At 33.6% G+C, this 23,803-nt stretch overlaps 2 protein-coding genes across 6 annotated transcripts in view; one reads left to right on the top strand and one right to left on the bottom strand.

Annotated features, from left to right (window-relative positions):
• Positions 1–173: 173 nt before the first annotated feature.
• On the top strand, positions 174–23,780 carry LOC149775288 (uncharacterized). 4 transcript variants are annotated; one of them, XM_089943007.1, is made up of 6 exons: positions 174–665; positions 15,875–15,929; positions 16,504–16,634; positions 17,283–17,447; positions 20,092–20,138; positions 23,683–23,780. In XM_089943007.1, the coding sequence occupies exons 1-6, from the start codon at positions 656–658 to the stop codon at positions 23,719–23,721; spliced, it is 447 nt and encodes a 148-aa protein (XP_089799133.1). In that variant the 5' UTR covers positions 174–655; the 3' UTR covers positions 23,722–23,780. The 4 variants fall into 4 exon arrangements, with proteins under 4 accessions (XP_089799133.1, XP_089799134.1, XP_089799132.1 ...); XM_089943008.1 differs by lacking the exon at positions 174–665 and adding an exon at positions 676–1,747; XM_089943006.1 differs by lacking the exon at positions 174–665 and adding an exon at positions 15,046–15,079.
• Positions 22,857–23,803, bottom strand: part of LOC149775286 (uncharacterized) — a 47,159-nt gene continuing 46,212 nt past the window's right edge. For both annotated transcript variants that reach the window (XM_089943011.1, XM_089943012.1), the window contains one exon: positions 22,857–22,994. In XM_089943011.1, the coding sequence (XP_089799137.1) occupies positions 22,857–22,994 (138 nt within the window). The remainder of the gene's footprint in view (positions 22,995–23,803) is intronic.

Raw genomic sequence — 23,803 nt, 5'->3', positions numbered from 1 at the left:
ATTACCACGAAGTAAAAAGATGAAGAGAATGGGGAAACGCTGATAATTCATTCCTTCAACAACTAAATGATCAAAAGAAGTGAACAGCTCTCCGACACCCCAAGAAAAAAAAACAACTTGCAAAGTACCATCTTTACGGGAGAATAAATAAATATATTTGGACAAGAGATAAACACATTGTAAGTAACGATGGACAGGTTTTAGTGAGTTAGAATGACTTGTCCAACACTTGTCTGGCCTTAGCAATTTTGCTATTTCTAGGCGTAACACCTCCTCTGCCACCGCGAACCCTTTTCACAAGGGTTCCATCCTTGCTAAAGACAGGGATAGTATTTATTTATAGGACGGACAAGCCTGTATTCCCCTGATATATGAGGCATGAAAGTTGTTTTAGGTTTATCGTTCATTTCTGGCACAGTTTCAAGTGTTAGGTGTATCCTTGCAAACTTATCACATGCCGATAAGTCAATGACTTCTTTGTTACCTGCAATTTTATCAAGCCAAAATATGTCCGCTTCATTGTAATTAATTTCCTTGTATTTGTTTACCTTCTTCACAATAAATCATCGACACGGGCTTTACTTAAGAAATCCACAACATAGACTGGGTCTCCTAGCGTAAACTGACTTGATGACCCTACATTTTCCGTTCGTTGATGCAACATGGTGAGCAGATGACATGGACACTGGTGTTGGTACTATTTCGGACTCTTTCTGTTCTAGTTCCAAATAGCTTTCGTACTTTTGTCCATTTTGTCCTGGTCTCTATTACATCAGCGTCTATATCTTCCATGATAGCACCTGTGATTTTCGATTGTGTGTTAATAAGTGAGGTGTCGTTTTTCTTACTTTTGAGCGTATTTAACTTCCTCCAAATCGGCTAGAAGTCCGTCATAGTTCCGCTGTCTCCTGTATTTCTAAAAGTTTCTGTGTCAATGTATATACATGTTCCGCAAGCTTACTCAGGGAATCAACTGAAGTACGGAAAGTGCGTTTCGAGAGCTCGGGTGAGATCAAATTTCCTGGAGGACGGATGGATCTCTGAGGACTCGTGATGTCATTTGACTCAGTGTGATTTATACGAGGAAGAATCATACGTGACCGCTCGAATTTACTATGTCTAAATCATATTTGTATTTTTCTGTCCGTACACCTATAATTCAACAGTTTCGATGAGAATTCTGCTGCTTTCGGAATGCTCACCGGGCACGCTGGTATGCAAGTAAAACCTGTCGTTTATCCTTGGCAGGCGAAGTGTGGTATTATTAATACACCTCGCATTTTTCTCATGTGACCTGGAAAGGAATATAGGTCTACATTAATCTTCTGATATTTTATAAGTGGATTATTTAAATATTTTGAGTGGCGCCATCGACTTTGGAATCAGAATACAACATCATATTTTCTTTAAAAAAAGACGAATTAAGTTTGATTTATTATAAGCAGTCATGCACGATGTAGAAAAAAACTATGTGTTAATGATCTGCTATTTAAGACAATGTCTTCAAGGTCAAGGTTATTATGTTATAGCCTGAAAAGAAAGGTTACGGGAATATATAATATAAACTAATACCTACTTCAGCGTACCTACTTCGTACCTGCCCGTATCACTGAGCTCCTCACAATAAACAATGGAACTAGGTCCAAGGGAAGGGTTCAAGGTGGCGCAATAAGCAAAATTCCAGTCAAGCGGAAATTACAACTCAGTTAAATAACCATCCCACGGGACATCCAGGTTAGAAAGTAAGGTATGTACATGAAATTAGTGTTAGAAATTTACACATTTATATCAATCAGACATGAAACCACTTAACCCTGAAACAGGGATCAACGCTTTGCGAGAAGTAAGTGTTATACTACGAGGGTCTAAGCCAGGTAGGAAGGCCGCATGAGGAATCAATGAAAACCGAATACGTGGAATAAAGATATACAGTACACTTGGAAAACAGAGAAATAATCGTTTCTTCGTTCTGCTTAGGAACTATTACAGAAATACTAATACGCATCCTTTAACACTCTTCTCTTCCTTTCTTTCCCCTTATTCTAATCTTTAACTCTTTTTACTCTTTTGGATTTGGTTCCTTTTATTTGGCGAGCTAAGCTTTAAACAGAAAAGAGACGCATTTGAACTCAAAAGCACTACATGGAAGCAATGCATAAACATACCTTTAATTTTACTAATGATTGTTTCATATTTTCTCTATACATCAGAGAATTAAAACAAAATGCGATGATGAATATATCCAACAAATCAATATACTGCTTAGAAGCACATACATTTAGAACCATTTTTGTGGATAAACATCAAAGAACCATAAATGAATTTGACTGAACAAATGCTGGTCCTTAGACAAAACTATATATATATATATATATATATATATATATATATATATATATATATATATATATATATATATATATATATATATGAAATAGGGAAGGAAACGTGGGGATCTGCCTGGACAGTGACCCTGGAGTACCACACATCCAAAATATAAAAATATAAAGACGTAGAGAAAATCCTGCAACAAAACCAACCATGTAAACAAATTTTTATTTCAAAATTCTTTTAGATTTTTTTTATGCTGAAAAACAACACACAAAATCGGAAGGAGATACATGAACACATAAAAGCCTTTAAATGTTTCGCAAAGCCATGGGGTGTGGGACACACACGAGCCCAATAACTTATCATAGATAAGGGTCGAAGGAGTGCCCACAAGTAAATTGATATCCTACTATATCTATGAATGCAATTTTATAGAGAGTGACACAAATATCACCTAGTTTATTTGTTTTAGTGTCCATGGAGAATAGATGCATATCTCAGGAAACATTGAAGTTTTCTAAAGTTTAAAATGAATCTCTGCACCAAAGTTAGTGTCCATTTAAATATTTTTAATGAAAGGAATATTACAGAAAAGAAAAAAAATAATTACATCTGTGAGACGCTTCTATGTGATAAATGTAGATTTAAACTATCATATGTATATATATATATATATATATATATATATATATATATATATATATATATATATATATATATATATATATATAATGCTGGTCCTTAGAATCTGGGAAACTGCTTGGACCCTGGAGTACCACACATCCAAAATATAAAAATATAAAGACGTAGAGAAACCCCTGCAACAAAACCAACCATGTAAATAAATTTTTATTTCAAAATTTTATTAGATTTTTTTATGCTGAAAAACAACACACAAAATCGGAAGGAGATACGTGAACACATAAACGCCTTTAAATGTTTCGGAAAAGCCGGGGTGGGGGGAGACACACACAAGGCCAATAGCTTATCATAGATAAAGGTCGAAGGAGTGCCCACAAGTAAAATGGATATCCTACTACGTTTGACTGGGAACGTCAAATAAGTGTGTGTGGTACACTTAGGCGACATTTTTATGTCTAATGTCAAGTGGTTAATGATATTGTGTTCTGTACTTTCTGTCACAAACTTTGCCTACAGATCAACAATTGCTTAGCATACAATCCCCAAATAGGTCCTATCCAAAGAAGCATAATTCGCTTAAAGCACATATTTCCTGCACTGGTAACACGTCAGTAGTAGTCATTAAGGAGGTTTCTGGCTCAAGAATCCAAAAAGGTCCAAACAAATACAAATTACGACTTTTTAGCCACCCATCCGAGACCAGTGCCTCAGAATGTACCTAATGTTTAACAAACGTAATGTTCTCGGCAACGTTGAAAAGAACGTTAAATACAATGATGGCGTTAAAGTCGAAATGTATTCGTTTGGATCTTTCTTGAGGTACTCGATCCAGAAACCCTCATTAATACCTACTACTGATTATTTTTGTTGGATTATTTATAATTTCGACAAAATAAATATTGTTGTCAAATATATTTTTGAGTGGATTATCTTTAACATTAGACAAAATTAACGCAAATTACATTACACACATTCCACTGGGTATAGCTTTTGATAATGTGTTTCATATTTACAAATTTTCATTGATAAAATATCTGTTAACATACCGTAAATAATACCGAATTCACGTATTAAGTCGTTCATACCATGCTTGACACGGTGCAAATATGATCATTTTAGATCAAGTAATTTTTTATACGCTACACTTGCTGTTTTGCAAGCATTTATTCTTTCATCTTAAATCGCGGCTTAATTCGTTTTAGAGCGGTGAAATAGAAACACCAGTTACTGATATAATTAATTTAATAATATTTCACTAGAAATTATACCAGTGCCAGTCATTATCAAAGGTAAGTAAGAAACTACTTTAAATATTATTCCATAATACCTATAACATTTTTTAACACACCAAAATTTTTATGATAAAATGTATAGTACTGCATTAGCGCACCAAACTCGGATTATGGAATATTCTCCAACACATGACTGAAATCAATTATTTGTTGGGTTTTTTGTTGACGTTTTCATTACTATTTTTACTTTAGAGGTTTTTTTACACAGTAGAAATTTTTTTAGTGCCAACAATTGTGTCAAGAAATTGACGAAATTTATCATTAGCAGGATCTGCCAGAACATTTATTTACTTGTCATTGACAGCTGAAGCTGTATCTTTATATCGATCATCTGTCAGTACCTCATATTTTATTAACCAATTATACAAATTAAATTTGGTTAATATCACCCTTCCAAAATGTGAATAAATATGTTTCAATTACTAGGCTGTTATAATTACTTTCCGTTTCATCAATATACCAAGTACTAATTCTATATCTTGTGTACGAAAATTGTTAAGAACAAGGTGTTGTCTAATAATTGCACATGAGGTCGCGAAATGTCTTCTTTTTACATGACGTATATATTTTCTATGATGTATATATTGTCTAAGAATAACAATTACATAATCCAATAGTATTTTGTAAGGTTGTGTGTATATTTTCTCAACATTATCATAGTAATTGAACAATGAAAAATGCCGTGACTCCTGCAGCGATGATGCTGGAACATCATTAGCTTCACTAATAGTATAATATTTATGTGTATTTCGTATTTGAAACAATTCTGCTCAGTCAATTTCTTTGAAAAATTCCTCTTGTTTCGCATCATCAAAATCATCAGTTTCTGCGTTGTGGTCTTCAAATATTTTTAGAAATTTGTTGACAATAATTTGATCAAAAGAAAGATCAAAAGAAAAATCAACTATCAATGGCCAAATTCCGTTATTACAGCAGGTACGGCGGTTGGACTAAATATTGCCGACAAAAGAAAACCTGCTTTAACGCCGCACAAAATATCATAAGTAATTTTAACCATTGCTCGGACAACAGATACCAAACAGACGAAGATAGCCACAACAAAGAAATTGCTATCACCGCGTGGAGAAGATGTAATACGAAAATTATTGAAGAAAACAAGACCTGATAATACGGCTTTCTAACGTACCAGCCACGTCGAAATTTTGGGATGCCATTACAAATAAAAAATGTCAGTTAAAAATTATTTTGATCTTTCCGAAGAATTTGATACCAACACAAGTTGGCCAATCAGACAGTATAAGATATTTCAATGCACTTGCCTATTGCAAGTACAATTCTTAACATTGTCTCGTTCAGCGATTATTATTCGCGATCGATTACAACAAATAGGATGTGGTTTAAAGATACTGCATTAGGTATAGTGTTTCAAGCGAATTTCGTACTGGTGATGGTGTTCCAGCTAATAATAATCTTATTGGTGCTTCAGCAGCTACTGATGATGAGGGAATTGGTGCCGCAATAAATAGTGGTCACAAATATACGACAACAAAATTATAAGGAAGGTTATAGCAAACGAAAAGCATTTACAGCAGAATCTAATCAAATAACAATGATGATGCCACTCAATACAATATTTGCATTTTGCTGCGATTACAGCAAATGAATTCGTGGATTAAGACATATGCTAATTCTTGATCGAGTAGAACGAAATGATTGTTTGATTCTAGATGGTGGAGCTGACGCACAGGTTATAATTTCCAGACAGGCACTTTGGATGCCACGAATTGTGCCGTCAGTCACTAAATCAATCGAGGTAGAATCAGTGCTCACGTCATACACGAAAAGATATCTTTTCAGCAAAATGAATATACCAAACCGCAATTGCAAATACAACCGATTACATATGGCGATAACCACTGCGCCTAGCGAACAATTGCCAAGACATTTATTTGTTGTGTTTCAGCAACAAGCACGGCGTGGTAGCCAACTGCAAAACAATGCCGTAATTGACCGCGCTAATGTTCTGCGAATATTCGCCAGAATAAATTCAACACAATATCCCGACCGAGCAATCGAATGAAACTTTACCTTTGAGGCTAACAGAAACGTTTCCTGAGCTAACGTGTATCTGACGCAAGACATGCAAAAGTATCTGGACGCTGACAGCGGCTCTCAAATATCAATCGAGTATTTTCGAACGTTGTATCCAATCCTTGACTTGATAATTCAAAGCATTCCGAACTAGCTATTGGATCAACAGCAGATATCGAAGTAACTTGCTGCTGTGTATAATGTTCATGCTCGTGTTGTCAGTGACAAATTTGTCATAATTGACGCAACAAAAGCCAGAATGATTGCGCAAGTGTGACGTGTTTTGAACTTTGCGTTTTCAATTTTATATCACAACAGATATAAAACAACAATGATAATGACAAAATATACTACAAAAGAAATTTATCTGACACAACGACAAAATTAAGATATTATCAACTGCACTTACCAAACGCCGTGCAGTTTATCTTAAGATATCGCCGACATCAAAATTTGTCTCGCAATGACAATAATGCTAACGCAACAACAAATTCGCAAGGTAGACAAAGGAAAACAATTTGTTCTTAATTTATCAGCGACGCAAGTAACAGCGATCGCACGCGATTGGGCTAAACATGGCGCTTTCTTTGGACGGGCACTTGCAAGTATTGTCAGGACGGTATTACCAAAGCTTCTGCCGGTGCTAGGAACATTAGGATTTGCAGCTGCATCAGGAGCAATATCCGGAGCAATTAAAAAGGCGATGGCCTGTGACGGCATCAAACAAACTATGTAGAATTTTGTGTGGCAACTAAAAAAGAAATCCAAATCGCGGTCAACTAAACCAAAGACAACTAAAACAATTGACGACACGGTCACGAAATATGCAGCCGGGTAGGTTTTTTTTATAAGTTCGCTTCTAGCAGGAGTAGCAGGCAGTCTACTTCCAAGTCTACTGGGTATTGGTTTGTCGTGGTCTGTTTCTGCCAGGAAGAAGGATACGATCAACGCCAAAGGTGTCGCGTTAAGTAGTTTTGACATACTTGACAGATTGAAATCTGTGAAAACTTTTCACGGAGTATATTCTAAGGATGAACTTGATACCGCATCAGGAGGTGGATCGTGTGTTGTTAATATGCCAACTTTTAATGACGGATCCGGCACTCATTGGGTACCAGTTTACAACGATAATTATTTTGATTTGTTTGGATGTCATTAAAAAAAATATCAGTAAAAAATATAAAAAAATAAATTATTCCAGCCGGAACCTCTGCTTGTGGATATTATTGTGATGGTTGTGTGGCAAATGGAAAAAACAACCAAATTTTCTCAAATTTATTCAACAATTTGACAAATCACTGAGTGCAGAGAATGATAAGCGTGCGATTTACGTCTCACATTGAATTTTTGGTGACAAATGCAAAGAACAATGACAACTTATTGTCTCAAATGTAAAGTTAAAACTTCCAATACGGACGAACCAATAGAAACAAACGGATAACAGTAGAATGATGTTAAAAAGTATTTGTGCAATCTGTAGCAGAAAGAAAAGTATGTTCCGACTAACATAGTTGTTAACGTCAAAGACGTTACGCCGCCAACGCAATTGTTAGTGGATCTGGTGTTGATATAATTTCCCTGACGACGTCAGTTGACGATAAGGCTATTCTGGTAAATGATTAAAATGGTTTTACAGAAAACATGTTTTAAAAAAAATGATTATTAAAAAAAATACTATTAATCCTCCGAATTTCTCATTTGTTGCTGATTTTTATCAATTTTTCAAACATTGTTTTTCAGTCAAATTTCTTTTTTTTCAAGGGCATAACCTCGAGCAGTGTTCCAGTTGATTTTGATGATTTTTCGATAAAAACACACAACTTTGTTAAAAAACAAGTAAAAACAGTACAACAGTTCAAAAAAAAACGTGTCAAACATCAGAACAAATAACAAGTTCAGTCTAACATTTTAAGAAAATTTAACAAAATCACCAAAATCAACTAGAGAAACGTTTGATGTTCTACCCTTAAAAACAAGAAATCAGACAAATTTCTGTAATCTTTTTATTTTTTCAAATTCTTCTGCCAAATTCATCACGATAATCGTTGTACAATTTTAAATCCGGATTTATAATTGTGTCTATTTCCAGTACATCTTCAGCAATAACAGGAACCATTTCATTGTGAGCGTTTACAACAAATCCTACTTTTTATTAGGTGGCGACAAATAATATTCGGAAGACGACGTTATGACTATTGCATTTTGTGTGAAAATAATTGTCCATATTTTTTTCTGTGGCACAAAATTTATGCCGGACATGCTTTGCATATCGAGAAAACTTCTGTGACAAAAAATAATGAAGTGTAGCTGTAATTGTGATAAAGACCTATGTATCGAACAAGATACATTTTGTACCTATTGTCAACGATGCCGTAACAGGAAAATAGTTGGAAGCGGGATGACAGTCACAAATTAATATGCAAATTACCAAAACCCAGTGGTGGATCGACATTACCCAGATATAAATACACTAGACCGTATAATCCGCTAGATAAACAGTTGGATGAAAATGACAACCCACTACCAGGACAAGAGCATTCTAATCAAGCTGATGCAATAGCAATGCGTCATGATATCTGTTATAGGGACAATTAATAAGATAAACACGGTTGTGATAAAATAATGTTAAACGAGCTTAATCAAATGAAACGAACTGGAATGCTAGAACTCATTGATAGAAAGCTAGTGCAAGGATTAATCGGAACAAAGTATACACTCTGTCTCAGAAAGCCCCGTCTCGGTGGCGGATTGTATGATGACATGCAATCTCTTGCACCTGAACTTCACAAACCTACAAAAAATTTCCGCGACGTAAGGTTGTTGCGAGCGCCGTTGACGATCTCTGGGTATTAGATCAGAAGATATGTCTAGTTTGTCAAAATACGACGATGACAAGAAATACTTGTTTAACATGAATGATGTTTTAGCAAATACACGTTTACTGTACCTGTCGCTGATAAAACAGGAACATCAATAACAGATGCGCTAAAACAAATTATCGTTAGAACAGACCGACGACCAAATAAAATATAGACTTATCTTTAAGTAAAATATTTGAGCAGTTTCTAGCGCAAAATAATATTAAAAAATGTCACCTGAAATGAAGGAATGAGTATTATTGTTGAAAGATTTAACAGCAAACTAAATGAGCGTATATATAACCATTTTACAACGAAAATACAAACAAATACATTAACGATCTTCCGCAGATTATATCCGATTACAACATTACGAAACATAAATCACTTTCATCTGGTGAAAGTAAAACTCACAAAATGATGCAATTACAAATTCTCTATTGGCAAATGAAAATATGTACCTGAGACATACATTTAAGATCGGCGACAATGTTAGAATTTCACTAACAACAAAATATTTGAGAAAGGATACACAAAAAACTGGAGAGAAGAAATAATTGGCGTCGATAAAATTCTAATGACTCTACCCGTTACTTGTTCGTTAAAAGATTTGTGAGGAGAGCCAGGAATTGGTAGCTTTTGCGAACATGACCTACAACTGACATAACAACATGGCATACTTGTTATAGAATGAGTCATTAGAAACCGTGGCAAGAAAAGTCTTGTCAGATGGCTCGATTACAGCGATAAATTTAATAGCTGGATACCGATATCAAGAACTTTGAATAATGTTTTTATAATCTGCTCGTGTTTGAGGAAACATATTTACATTTTACAGGCTTACATAACGATATCAAATATAATTTTCTTTCTCTGACAGCTTCGCTGTTAAACATCAAATTAAAGATCTTGACAAAAATAAAATCAAATTTTATATTTTTTGTCGACCGTGTATTTTAGTGTTCATGAACTGCCGTATCAATTGCCTAAATAACTGATTTTCCGGAACAGTAAAATCAAATTGTGTTATCTTTTTTAGCAATGTGATATTTGACATCCTATCGCCCAGTTGTTGATCTTCCGTATGAATTTTTTTTTATCAACGACAATATTAATATCACTGTAATCGGCGATATAATCGTTGTCGTCGTCATCGCTGAAAGTCGAATCATCGTTGACAAGCAACTTCAACGTGGTCTTTGGCCTCAGTATATGTTTTAACAACAATGTCGGCGACTAAGATTTGACAATCTTTCAATCATGTTTATATTATATTAAACGTTTGTCTTGTATTTTAAAATAATATGGACTAAATACGATATCGAGAAAAAGTGTATTATTAAACAAAAACGAACTTGAGGAAGCAATTCAAAAATCTTTTTTCGACAACGACATTGATAATATTATTGGTGGCATTGTCATATCGCGAGGAAATAATGACAAGATACTTCTAACCGCGGTCGAAAACAAAATGTTTGAGAAATATTTTAATCATATTATAAAATATTCGATTAATGATATCATAAACTACTGTCATTCCTGCATTACCCGGCAGAAACTATCATAGATTTTACGAAATTAATTGTCGTATTTAAAGACGATTTTAGTATTATATTTGAAAATGCTATCTTCTTTTGCCATTAGCAACAAATTTTATTGCCATAACATTAATGTCAAAATACTTACAGCAGCTGTCATTGACTTAAATTTTAGTTCCTCGTTTGTTTCAAAATTCATCTATATCACAGGTATTTCATGACGTTTAAAATTAACACCATTTTTGTTTTTTCCTTTTTACACATTTATTTTTTGGGTAGCCCACTCATAATTCTCCAACCGATTATCAGTTTTTATGTTGTTGATGTGATTAATTACCAAACCTATAATTGATCCGTTTAAAACCTCAAATACATATCGATGTACAAGATAAGTAACTTGATCAGTTTTACTGCCATGGACCGTAGCTATCAAATACCCAGTGTTAATTAAAGTTCTAACAACATTTTTTGTTTTTGGATTTCTAACAATTCCCGGGTCAGAGCTTCGTAAAGATGAAACACCGGATGAGGATGAAATTCGTTTTGCAAAGAAGAATTTGTAAGGTTGTCATCGGTAACTTTTCCATTTACTCTGTAAACTCGCATTCTGTCTGGTATGTCTCCGTAAAATAAAGTATAAATAAAATCCTTCCGAAACATTTCTGTTCGTAAGTTTAACGAAACACAATTACCTGACAAAATTTTTTTTTATTCACAACTAAGTGCAAATACGCTCAGGATATTCGGAATACTTTCGGTTGTATACATTTTGGTCAATATCACTATTTGTATTTAAAAACCGATGTTTTGTTACCAACAGATATTTTCGAAAGTTTTCGCTAGGTTAGTTATAACAATTACGGACTATATCCTTATTGCTATTATTCCGCACCAGGATTATCGTGGGACGCTCTGTTAAAATTTAGTAAGGTCACGTTGGAATTGGAATCAGGTCCCAATTAGTACTTCCAGTTCAGTACCCACGAATGTAATTCTAGTCTATTTTAGAACATTTTTTCCTCTCTCATTTTGGTGGTGATATAAGAGTTTTATTTATGCATTTTTGATAGGGATTTAAAAGTAATTGTTTACTCTTGAGAATATGAGCTCAGGGCGTGATTGTCAGTGTGTATTTCGGCGACAGTGCACAGTGAGTAACAAGGCCTTGGTGATGATCCGGAAGTGAAATCTGTGGTCTGTTTACATGCAGCTCTGTTGACAGTCCAGCATCTCAAATAACAAAAATGCTGGTCAACCTTTAACAAGAACTTCACCGTGAAGTCATCTTTGAAGGTATTTTAGGTCAACATATGATTTGTATTGATTGTCACACAGTGGAAAGGTCAGTATTGAGAAACAAATGTAGAGAACATATAATAAAATTAATTATGTTCTATGTCCAATTATTAACCGACGTCGAGATGTTCAACTTTATTGAGCGTGGAATCCGTAGTGGAATATCAGTTATCACAAAGAAGCATGCGGTAGCAAACAACAAGTATATTTCGGATTACAATAAAAGTGTACTGTCGAGTTTTATCATTTACCTTTATACAAATGATTTGTATGGGTATGCAATGTCAGAGCCGATGCCTTATGGCAGATTTCTCTGGAAAACGCTGGAATAATTTCTACGAGAAACGGAAAAAAGATACCAGAAATGTTTCCTATTTTTTGAAGTTGATCCTGACTATCCTGTTTCTCTTCGCAATTTGCATAATGATTTTCCGTTTTCTTCGGAATATATGGTTATGGATTATAGTTTGTTATCGCCGGAACAACAGCTAATGGCTGGTGATAAAAAAAGATTCGATGGTAAGTAAATTCGTTCCATATTAACTTGACAAGCGAAATTATGTTTTGTGAAACAAGCAGTAGCTGCTGGTCTTGTGTTAAGGAAAGTTCATCTTGTGTTATACTTTAATCAGTCACCATGGATGAAAGGAGATACTGATTCTAACAGTGCTCGACGAGCAATTTCAACAACTGATTTTGAAAAATAATTCTTTAATCTGATGAATAACTCGGTTTTTGGTACGACGATGGAAAATATTCGAAAGCGTGTTCATATTAAAATTGTTAATTATGTCAATCGCAGAAACAAATTAGTTTCTAACGATGATTTTTTAAGTATGAAGATTTTTAACGAAAACCTTGTCGCGGTACAAAAAAAACTCAACAAATTTAAAGTTGAATAAACCGATTTAAGTTGGAGTTGCTGTACTTGATTATCCAAGTGGTTAATGTACGATTTCCACTTTATTTTTTATCAAAAAGCAGTGGCCGTCAAGTAAATTATTGTTTACTGATACCGACTAGCTAATTTATGAAATTTTTACAGAAGACGTCTACAAAGATATATACGATAACATACAATTGTTTGATTTGTTAGATTATCCTCGCGATAGCGGGTTTCACGATAACACAAAAAAAGTAATTGGCAAGTTTAAATAAGAGTCTATTCTTGCCATAATAAAATAATTTGTTGGGTTACGTTCGAAAATGTACGCGGTACTGCTGGCTAATAATAAAGTAGCACACAAAAAAGGAAAATGTATACCAAAAGAATTTGTTATGCATTTTATAAATTTTACCGATTACAAGTATGCACTTGATGCAAGGTTTGTCAAAACATTAGCGATTAGAAAAAGTCATCATAAACTTGTGACTGACATTATTATTAAACGCGGATTAAGTAATTTTGATGACAAGAGGTATTGTGAAAACAGAATTGATACACTTGCACTTGATCATTATTGTACAATGAGGAAATGTGATAATACCGAATACAATATTCTCGATATTATCATTTCCGACTAGGTTTGAAATTTTGTCTAAACATCAAGTAAAAATTTAATCTAAATTTAAGAATAATAATATTTGAAAAACTAACAGTGACACATAGCAGTAAGTGAAAATGAAATAATCTTATGATTGACGGTATACAGTTTACAGTTGAAATTAACAATGAAATTTCCAAAATATGTTTCAGCAGCGGTTTTGACGCTGTTAACAAACTAAAACTTTCGCTTGTCAGATTCGATGATAGAGAATATTTCAAATATCTCGAACAATTGCGGAAAAATTATCAGCGAGGTTTAATAATATTTTCATGATCCGATCAGTCAACAAAAAATACTAAACTTGCCATTGATCTTCATCGGTCAAAAGTATTTTCTGCTGATAAAAATTATCCGCTCAAGAAAATAGCGATGAAAGATTTATTTGAGTGCCGTCGTCGGGTAAGCGGTAGAATAAAATGTTGTCTTTACCATCATGAAAATGAAGTATTTCTAATATCTAACATTGATATATTAACGATAGTGGAAAAGCCATGATGGAGTTTGAAGGATTTCGAGCATAAGCTTCTTCATGCGTCAGTTTTGTCTAAAATTATAAATAATCCAAGGCAGTACAGCTGTCTTTGTGGTAGGAATTAATGAGGGGTTCTGGATAGAGTACCACCACCCTAAAGAAAGGTCCAAACATTTCGACCGTAACGCCATCCTTGTTTTTAACGTTCTTTTCAACGTTGACGATAACATTACGTTTCTAAAAAGTTAGGTATATCGTGAGAGACTGGTATCAGGTGGGTGGCCAAAAGGTCGTACTCTGCATTTGTTTGGACCTTTGGGGGGGGGGAGTCTTGTGCCAGAAGCCTCTTTAGTTGCTACTACTACGTCACACCAGTGTCAAGAGAGAAACCAATATATATAAGCTCAATTATTGAAGCGACAACTGTAAAATTTGAAATTTTGTATTAATTGTATTCATAAACAAAAGTGTGCATACCGAGATCAGTCAGCTAAAAGAGATAGAAATGCCTTTTGCGGAATAATTGAGTTGACATGCGATTACAATACTTTTCTATAAAGTAGTAGCCAATGCTTGAACATATAAATTTATGCTGAAAAATAATTACAAATTTTACATGGATAATTAACCGCATGTTAAATGTGTAGGATAAGAATCGGGGAGAAATTTGCCATCTTCATAAATAAAAAATAATCTTTTTTTGTCATGTTACTTACGAAGAGGATGAATATATGGAAAATGCAAACTACGCTTGCTGTTTGCTATAGTTGTTGTTGATATATATTGGTCATTCACTTGTGAACCTATCATATGATATGCATCCTAATTCAACAGACTAATTTAGAAGACAGAGGGGAGATGGCGGGATTATCAAACTGTTGCCAAATTAAGGACATATTCTTACGCACTTAGCCACGTTCGATTGGGAACGTCAGATAACCTCTTTCAGGGTTATCTATGTATCTAAATATATAAATTTGGTTGAAAAGTATCAAACCTTTGAAGTGGTTTTCGGTTCTTATTTAAGCTCAGGTAATGACCTTTAACCTAGGTAAAATGTTGACTCTTTCAATTTTGTATTTTTTCTCCTTGAATACATTTTTGCTCCTTTCTTACATCTTTACTCCTTTTCAACATTTTAATGCTCTCTAACATTTTTACTTCTTTCAAATATTTGTACTCCAATCTAACATTTTTACTCCTTCTTACATTTTTACTCCTTTCTTACATTTTTATTCCAATCTTACATACGTCATTATCGTTGATGTTATGTTAAGTATATTGAAATAGTTTTATTTTGCTTTATGTGTCATGCAAAGAAACAAATTCATTTTCTTCTCACTTCAAACAGGTGCACGGAATATAAAATAGAATCAGTTATAAACACCTATTGACTGCTTAGTTATTTTAATTTTTGTTACACTCAATCATCAACTTGAATTTTTGGGAGGAAATTCTGGATTTAAAAGGTATTTGACTCTTTAATACACGAATGTAATCTCGTAACCTGTAATTTTGTATGAACATCGCTCATGCAGAGGAAATCAGAACCAAAATCAATAATCTACATGATTATAGAATTTGTTTCGAAACTTGTTTGAAAGTTATAATCACTATGTTTGCTCGGATAATTAAAAGGAAAAGACCCATAAAATCTGACTTTTTCTTGATGGTAATTTTATATACATGTATAAAAGATATTTTGAAGTCATAGTTCCAGAACCCAGATGATTATACCCATTATACGAGAAGAGATATTCAACGTGGTATCGACTGCTGTCAATGTGATACAGGCAGTAGCATACAGAAGATGTAATCTTACAAATATTATACTTGTCTATTTCAGACGTGAAGATGATTACATACTTCCTGTTGGCTATTCTAATTGAGGCAGCTCTTGGGTAAAACCAATTTATTTAAATTTTATAATATATTCTTTAAAAATACATATTCATACATACATGTATGATTGAATATATATATATATATATATATATATATATATATATATATATATATATATATATATATATAACAATGGACAGATAGACATAAGCACAATGTACATGTTCGCATGGAAGTAAACATGCAACCGTTCATTTCTCGGACGAAAACAAAAACTATATATATATATATATATATATATATATATATATATATATATATATATATATATATATTCAACCATCTTGGAATTGGTCAAAGATCTTGAGTGATAAAGTGTAAGCAGTGTAAAAGGGTTAGATGGTATTCGTTACTCGAGGGTCCAACCCCGAATTTGTCGACTATTGAATCTAGTCACCTAGATGTTGCTACTACACATTATTGTTTAAATTCTTCGAAGAATGACCCAAATAAGAAAAGATTTGCCGATGTATAATTCCTTTTTGTTAGTAAAAAATTTCAGTTATATGAATACGTTGCAAAGATAATTTGTATCAGACTAATTGACTATGCAAATTTAATCATCTTCAGGGCAAACATGCATGGGCTGACCGTCGACCAGGTTACATCACTAGTAATGCTCGATATGGACGACAATCATGACGGATATGTCACCGAGGGTGAACTGATGCTGGAGTTTGTTTTCAGATGGGACAAAGACTGTAAGGCAATCGTTATACTATGTCGCAAAACTTAATACAATATTATTTCAACAGTACATTAGTTTTTCATTCTTGGTATGTTTAAAATATTCAAAGTTATTGATGAGTTTTCGCTGCTTTAACGCTTTCAATTTTGTGACGTCAGTCGTAACCAACAGACTAAACTGATTCAGGACATAACATTTTGTGTGTTTTGAAACGGAGTTTTAAATGCCTTTATGTAATTAATTATTGATCATTCATGAACTATGACTATAAAGGGATGGTTGTTTTAAAGTTTGCCAAACACACGGGGAAAGACCTTGAACTATGGAGCTCAACATTGACCTCCTGGTACAGCAAACTTTGGCACAAAGCAAACTGTGTATGAATATTTATATATATGCAACAGCTTGGATGGCACATTGAAAAGTATAAATTTATTTCCCAAAGTTACTGTGATAGCGATTTTCTAATCTGTACTTTCTCTGTATTTTGAAGAAGGCTTATAATCGGAAGATACATTTCTCAGAAATAGTAGATGATCATATTTGCATAATTTAGTTATCACAGGTAATCTCACGTTAAATATAAAGCAAAACAAAAGTGCAATCTCTTGAGTTGTTTTTTACTTGATGTTTTCTGAGAACACAAATGTTATAATTACAGTTGATCTGCAGGTGTTTGAAGCAGAATTTATTAACGTCTGGTCACAGACGTACCTTGACGATCGCGCAACCACCGCTGCTTTTTTCTATAACTTGGACTTCAACCACGATCATTATCTGACCACCGATGACTTGACTCACCATCTGACACAACTGGATCCAAACGGTATGTACCACTGTGTCGCTGTAACAACCAATTGTCAACTCTGGATACAGGGCCCGATCGAGGAATGTCATGTAGTGTTTAGGAGCGGGTGTAAATAGTAGGCAATGAGTCTGTTTCTGCATTTTAAGCGTTTCCGTGGCATAATTTTAACCATCTAACTAGCTCCAATCTGCTCCGGGATCAGAATGTTAAGTAAACTTGAGTTGTTATTATCGCCATCTGTTAGCTCAGGATCGGAGTGGTAAGTAAACTTGTATTGCTCTGATTGGACCTTCTCTTCAGATAACAAACACCACATAATGTATACCTTGATCTTTGTGATTTTGGCTACTTAATTTCGGCTGTTTTGGATAGAGTTTGCTTAATTATATACGTTTTGGTAACGTTCTGTTTATTGAAGAAATTGGACATAAATTATGTTGAAGTTTTGAATATTGTTAGCACTGACTATATTATTATTGAATTTGTGTCTCGTCATTCAAGGTATTTGCTTCTTTTGGGCAGCCTATTCTAACTGAATTTAGACTTTTAGGGATATTTTAATCGATTTTGGCCATTTAGGAACATTCTAATGGATTTCAGTCTTTTAGGGACATTCTAATTGATTTTAGACTTTTATTGACATTCTAATTGATTTTAGCCTTTTAGGGACATTCTAACTGATTTTAGCCTTTTAGGGACATTCTAATTTATCTTAGCATTTTAGAGATATTTTAACTGATTTTAACCCTTTATGGACATTGTAATTGATTTTAGCCTTTTAAGGACATTCTAATTTATCTTAGCCTTTAAGGGACAATCTAATTTATTTTAGTCTTTTAGGGACATTCTTATTGATTTTAGCTTGATTTTAGTCTTTTAGGACATTCTATTTGATTCTAGCCTTTTAGGGAAATTCTAACTGCTCTTAACCTTTTAGGGACATTCTAACTGATTCTAGCCTTTTAGGGACATTCTAATTGATTTTACCCGTTTAGGACATTCTAATTGATTTTAGACTTTGAAGATAATGGCATGCTTTTAACAAGTTAGGTTTTTCTTCCAACAAGGAGCAGCTCAGAGCAAAGAAATTCGTGAATATATCTTTAACTGGTGCTCTTCTTGTGTAAGACTTTTAACTGGGGTTCGTGGCATCCACAAATTAGACAACAATGGAACACCATGTTTAATATCGAATTCAACGTACATGTTAGTTTCAAGTATTGCTCTCTTGGAACGTCATAGAATCTGATTCTGATATGGAACCATATTTATTTGCAGAAAGTGTGCTTCGAAATCGAAGTTTGAATGACTATTATCGAACAATATCATTTACTAACCACATAAATCATTGTGTCTATTTGCGTTTCAAGTTGGTTGTTTACATGGATTTATCTTGGAATAATTATTTTATGGCGAAATGTAGTTGAGAAGTAGGCGTCAATTCAATAATATTAACCAAGGAACCCGAAACGGTTTCGAAAACGAGCCCTATCCATACCAATATATGTTTTATGATCAGGTTGGTTATCGATCCGGAATTTTCGCTGCACATTGTTGAATCACAAACCATTTCGCTGTTTGTGGAGTTCCATATAGTGCTTGGATCTATTTTGTCCCCAAAAGCGTCTTATTAAGACGAGTAGAAGCAAGAGAAAACATGTGCATTACGCTAACATATGTCAGTGTGTCTAAAAAATGTGACTGTTTTGTGTCGCGTTTCTTTTGTTGTTTAGTTTAAATTTATTCGGATTAAACAATTAGGAATCTTAACCTTTGTTATACATGGGGTTATCCATAGGAATGCATATCAATGACCTGACCTGACTTGTGCTCTTATCTTATTTAAAATCTTAACAAGCGTTTTTATTGGTTAACATTTGCAGCATATTATACAGAAAAGTAGATGTTAGTTAATGACGTCAGAAGGGAACTACTTGTATATTCATGCGTCCTTTTTGTGTTCTTTAAAAATACTTGAGTAAACAATTGACAAAGTTAAATTCTGTTCTTGATTTTTATATTCGATATAAGAACTGAATTTCATTTTTACAGGATTCATAAAGTCACGAAGCTATACAGAATAATATATAAAATGCCCCGGAGGGCTAAGTGGCTTGAGCGTCCACTTCGGATGCAGGAGGTCGCGGGTTCGAATCCCGAACGAGTCATACCAAAGACTTATAAAAATGATACTAGCAGCTGCCTTGCTTGGCGCTCAGCATTAAGAGGTTAGTGTTAGGACTGGTCGGTCTGCTATCAGGATAATATGACTGGGTGGGACATGATGCTACATGTCTGCGGCATGATGCCCAAGTGCTACACATCACTCTAAACTGCCACACTGCAGACATCGTAGCGATATGACTGAAACATTGTTATAGCTACGTTGAAAATAACACACACACAGACACACACACACACGCACATACACGCTTAGTTTAGCCGTTCGTGTATTGTTTAATCGCTTGTTTAGTTTCATGACTTAATGAACTTTGTAAGATATGTAGTTCATTTTCTACGCAAATTCATGTTTTCTGCGCCACATGAATCGTTTAACAACTCCCGATACATTTTAAACCACGATATTGTGAAAATTTCTAATTATAAAGTATCTCTCAGCATAGCTCCTTTTAACTGTAAACCAATTTCTTTATATGCACAGGTGATAGACAGGTGACGAATGCAGAGTTTAGAAATTTCATGCACCATGTGAGTATAATCAATATCGTACATTTAAGACATTACCTTGTGACTATAGTCAGTATCGTACATTTAAGACATTACCTTGTGACTATAGTCAATATCGTACATTTAAGACATTACCTTGTGACTATAGTCAGTATCGTACATTTAAGACATTATCTTGTGAGTATAGTCAATATAATACATTAAAGACATTAGCGTGTGAGTATAGTCAATATAATGCATTAAAGACATTAGCGTGTGAGTATAGTCAATATGATACATTTAACACATTAGCGTGTGAGTATAGTCAACATAATACATTTTACACATTAGCGTGTGAGTATAGTAAACATAATACATTTACCACATTAGCGTGTGTGTATAGTCAACATAATACATTTAAGACATCATCGTGTGATTATAGTCAAGATAATACATTTAAGACATTATCGTGTGAGTACAGTCAATATAATATATTTAAGACATCGTGTGAGTATAGTCAACATAATACATTTAAGACATCGTGTGAGTATAGTCAACATAATACATTTAAGACATTATCGTGTGAGTATAGTCAACATAATACATTTAAGACATCATGTGAGTATAGTCAACATAATACATTTAAGACATCATCGTGTGAGTATAGTCAATATGATATATTTAACACATTAGCGTGTGAGTATAGTCAATATAATACATTTAACACATTAGCGTGTGAGTATAGTCAACATAATACATTTTACACATTAGCGTGTGAGTATAGTCAGCATAATACATTTAAGACATTATCGTGTGAGTATAGTCAATATAATACATTTAAGATATCATCGTGTGAGTATAGTCAATATAATACATTTAAGACATTATCGTGTGATTATAGTCAAGATAATACATCTAAGACATTATCGTGTGAGTATAGTCAATATAATACATTTAAGACATTATCGTGTGATTATAGTTAATATAATACATTTAAGACATTATCGTGTGAGTATAGTCAACATAATACATTTAAGACATCGTGTGAGTATAGTCAACATAATACATTTAAGACATTATCGTGTGAGTACAGTCAACATAATACATTTAAGACATCATGTGAGTATAGTCAGCATAATACATTTAAGACATTATCGTGTGAGTATAGTCAACATAATACATTTAAGACATTATCGTGTGAGTATAGTCAATATAATACATTTAAGACATTATCGTGTGATTATAGTTAATATAATACATTTAAGATATTATCGTGTGAGTATAGTCAACATAATACATTTAAGACATCGTGTGAGTATAGTCAACATAATACATTTAAGACATTATCGTGTGAGTATAGTCAACATAATACATTTAAGACATTATCGTGTGAGTACAGTCAACATAATACATTTAAGACATCATGTGAGTATAGTCAACATAATATATTTAAGACATCGTGTGAGTATAGTCAACATAATACATTTAAGACATTATCGTGTGAGTATAGTCAATATAATACATTTAAGATATTATCGTGTGATTATAGTCACTATAATACATGTAAGATATTATCGTGTGATTATAGCCCCTATAATACATTTAAGACATTATACTCTTTATTGCCATTTACTCTAGTTTATTAGGCCAACGCTTTTAGCCACAACACAAAAGTGTTCATAAATATTACGGGAATATCCATTACTAATCAAGAACAAACAATTTTGTTGATTCGCAAAATAAATTAATTTGCTAATAACCAATTTAGCCAACAATTAAATTTTTTAAGGTGATCCCCTCCATAAATAAATAATTACATTCACTATAAAAATTTAATATTTTGCATAATTTAAGAACATTTTTCATCCTAAGAAATAATATTTTTTTCAAGTAGTTTCCATAATTTGCCCACATTAAAATGACGAATTTTGGGGTGTCAGAATTAGTAAACATTCCTGTTCATTTAGTTTTAAATTCCATTGCTGGCTTGTGGGATGTCTATACAACATATATATAATTTGGCTGGATCTTTGGATCTCAGTCATGATATTTCCTTGCATTTTTTAGCCCTGGTCAAGACGTTAAACATATCAAAGTGTAATTGGTAATTGAACTTTCGCACGTCTTACACTTTGCATATATATTTGTGAACTAGATTAAGGTGGGAACCGCCAGATAGATTTGCCATGTTTTATCTCAAAATGAGGCTCAAGGTCATCTGAATGATTGAAATCCCCTCGTATATTGATTTATATAAGAATACAGATTACACCCACAGTGGTAGATTTACGTGGTTACAAAATGAACAGAGACACTCCGGTCTAGAATCCTGTCATGATTTACTTCATTAGTTATATTGACTCAAAAAGTGCATTTATGGTCAAATGTGATTTCCCAGAAGGTGTAGATGTATAAACAGCCTTTTATATTTAAATATGGTATCTTTATGATCACAGAATCCTATTTTGCATAAGTAGCAATTACAAAGGTGACGACATTTCCTTGTTTAAATCAGCGAACTTTTATCTAAGTCCGTACAATTTTAATATATTATAATATTTTTTTCATTTTAGAATTTTTGCCATTTTAGATTTAAATACTGGTATTGTGAAATATCTTGTACATAAAGTACAGAGTGGCATCACATATCTTGTTGTCTTCACACTGTCTTAGATATCTCAAACTTTAAAAACGCTAAGGGCTTAGTAGTTTGAAGTTTACCAGAGTCTAAAAGTTTTGATAAATCTTGGGCAATTTGGATCAAGTGCGGGAGAAGGGGCATTTGTACATGAGGGAAATGAATAAAGGAACCATTTTAATGGGAGAGTGGTCCTTTCGATATCTTGGAACGTCACTTTCATGTCTCCTTTGCCATGCCTTGACTGACTGAAAACTCATCTGAAATAGGACAACAACAAAGAATTTATGACGTTTTGAAATTTTCCAAAATTATTGTACTGTACAAGCAAAAGTTTTAAAAAGTATAATTACAAACCCCATAATATCTTATAATTCATTAACTACACTGTGATATAAGAGGATCCACGTGAAAAGTATATAACATAACAAAATGGAGACGCATGCTTACTTTAGCGTGTGAAAAGGAATGAAAAGAAACAATTTTGCATAAATCAATAAAAGCTTGTCTGAACACGTGCATGTTAATTTTAAGACTTTTGAATAATCGGCTATAACTACAAATACATTTCTTTTTCTACTTGCCTTTATACGTAGAAGATAGGATAGGAATTACAGTCGTTTTCTGGTCATAAAAAGCATCAAAATTGCGAAAACTAAGAATCAGATCTGCGTCACATAATACACCTGTGTATCAGGGTCAACACTGTTCTTCCCACTCACAAGTTCAAACAAACAACGTGGACCCTACTCTACTGAAACATTATGCACAAGTGGATCAGGTGTACGCTATTGAGCATGGATGACCGTGATATCCTGATCCATACGGTACTGTCCGTGCAGAGCGTCGTTCCCTGAGAAACAAATTGAAAGTCCTATAAATGTGTTTCCAGGAAAATGACTCCACTGCATAATGAATAAACCAAAAATCATTCATTTTCTTTTTCAGATGCATCCCCAGGGTAACTTCCAAGGACAGTCAAATTAAAAATTACATTTGTTATTTGTTATTCACATACTTATATTAAAAGCCTTCAGGGTGTGGAATTGTGCTATTTGTCTTGTGATTT

This window comes from Sinohyriopsis cumingii, chromosome 19 (genome assembly GCF_028554795.1).
Source record: "Sinohyriopsis cumingii isolate HCF-2022 chromosome 19, ASM2855479v2, whole genome shotgun sequence".
In the NCBI taxonomy this organism is placed as follows: domain Eukaryota; kingdom Metazoa; phylum Mollusca; class Bivalvia; order Unionida; family Unionidae; genus Sinohyriopsis; species Sinohyriopsis cumingii.
This window is presented reverse-complemented; position numbering and strand designations above follow the sequence as displayed.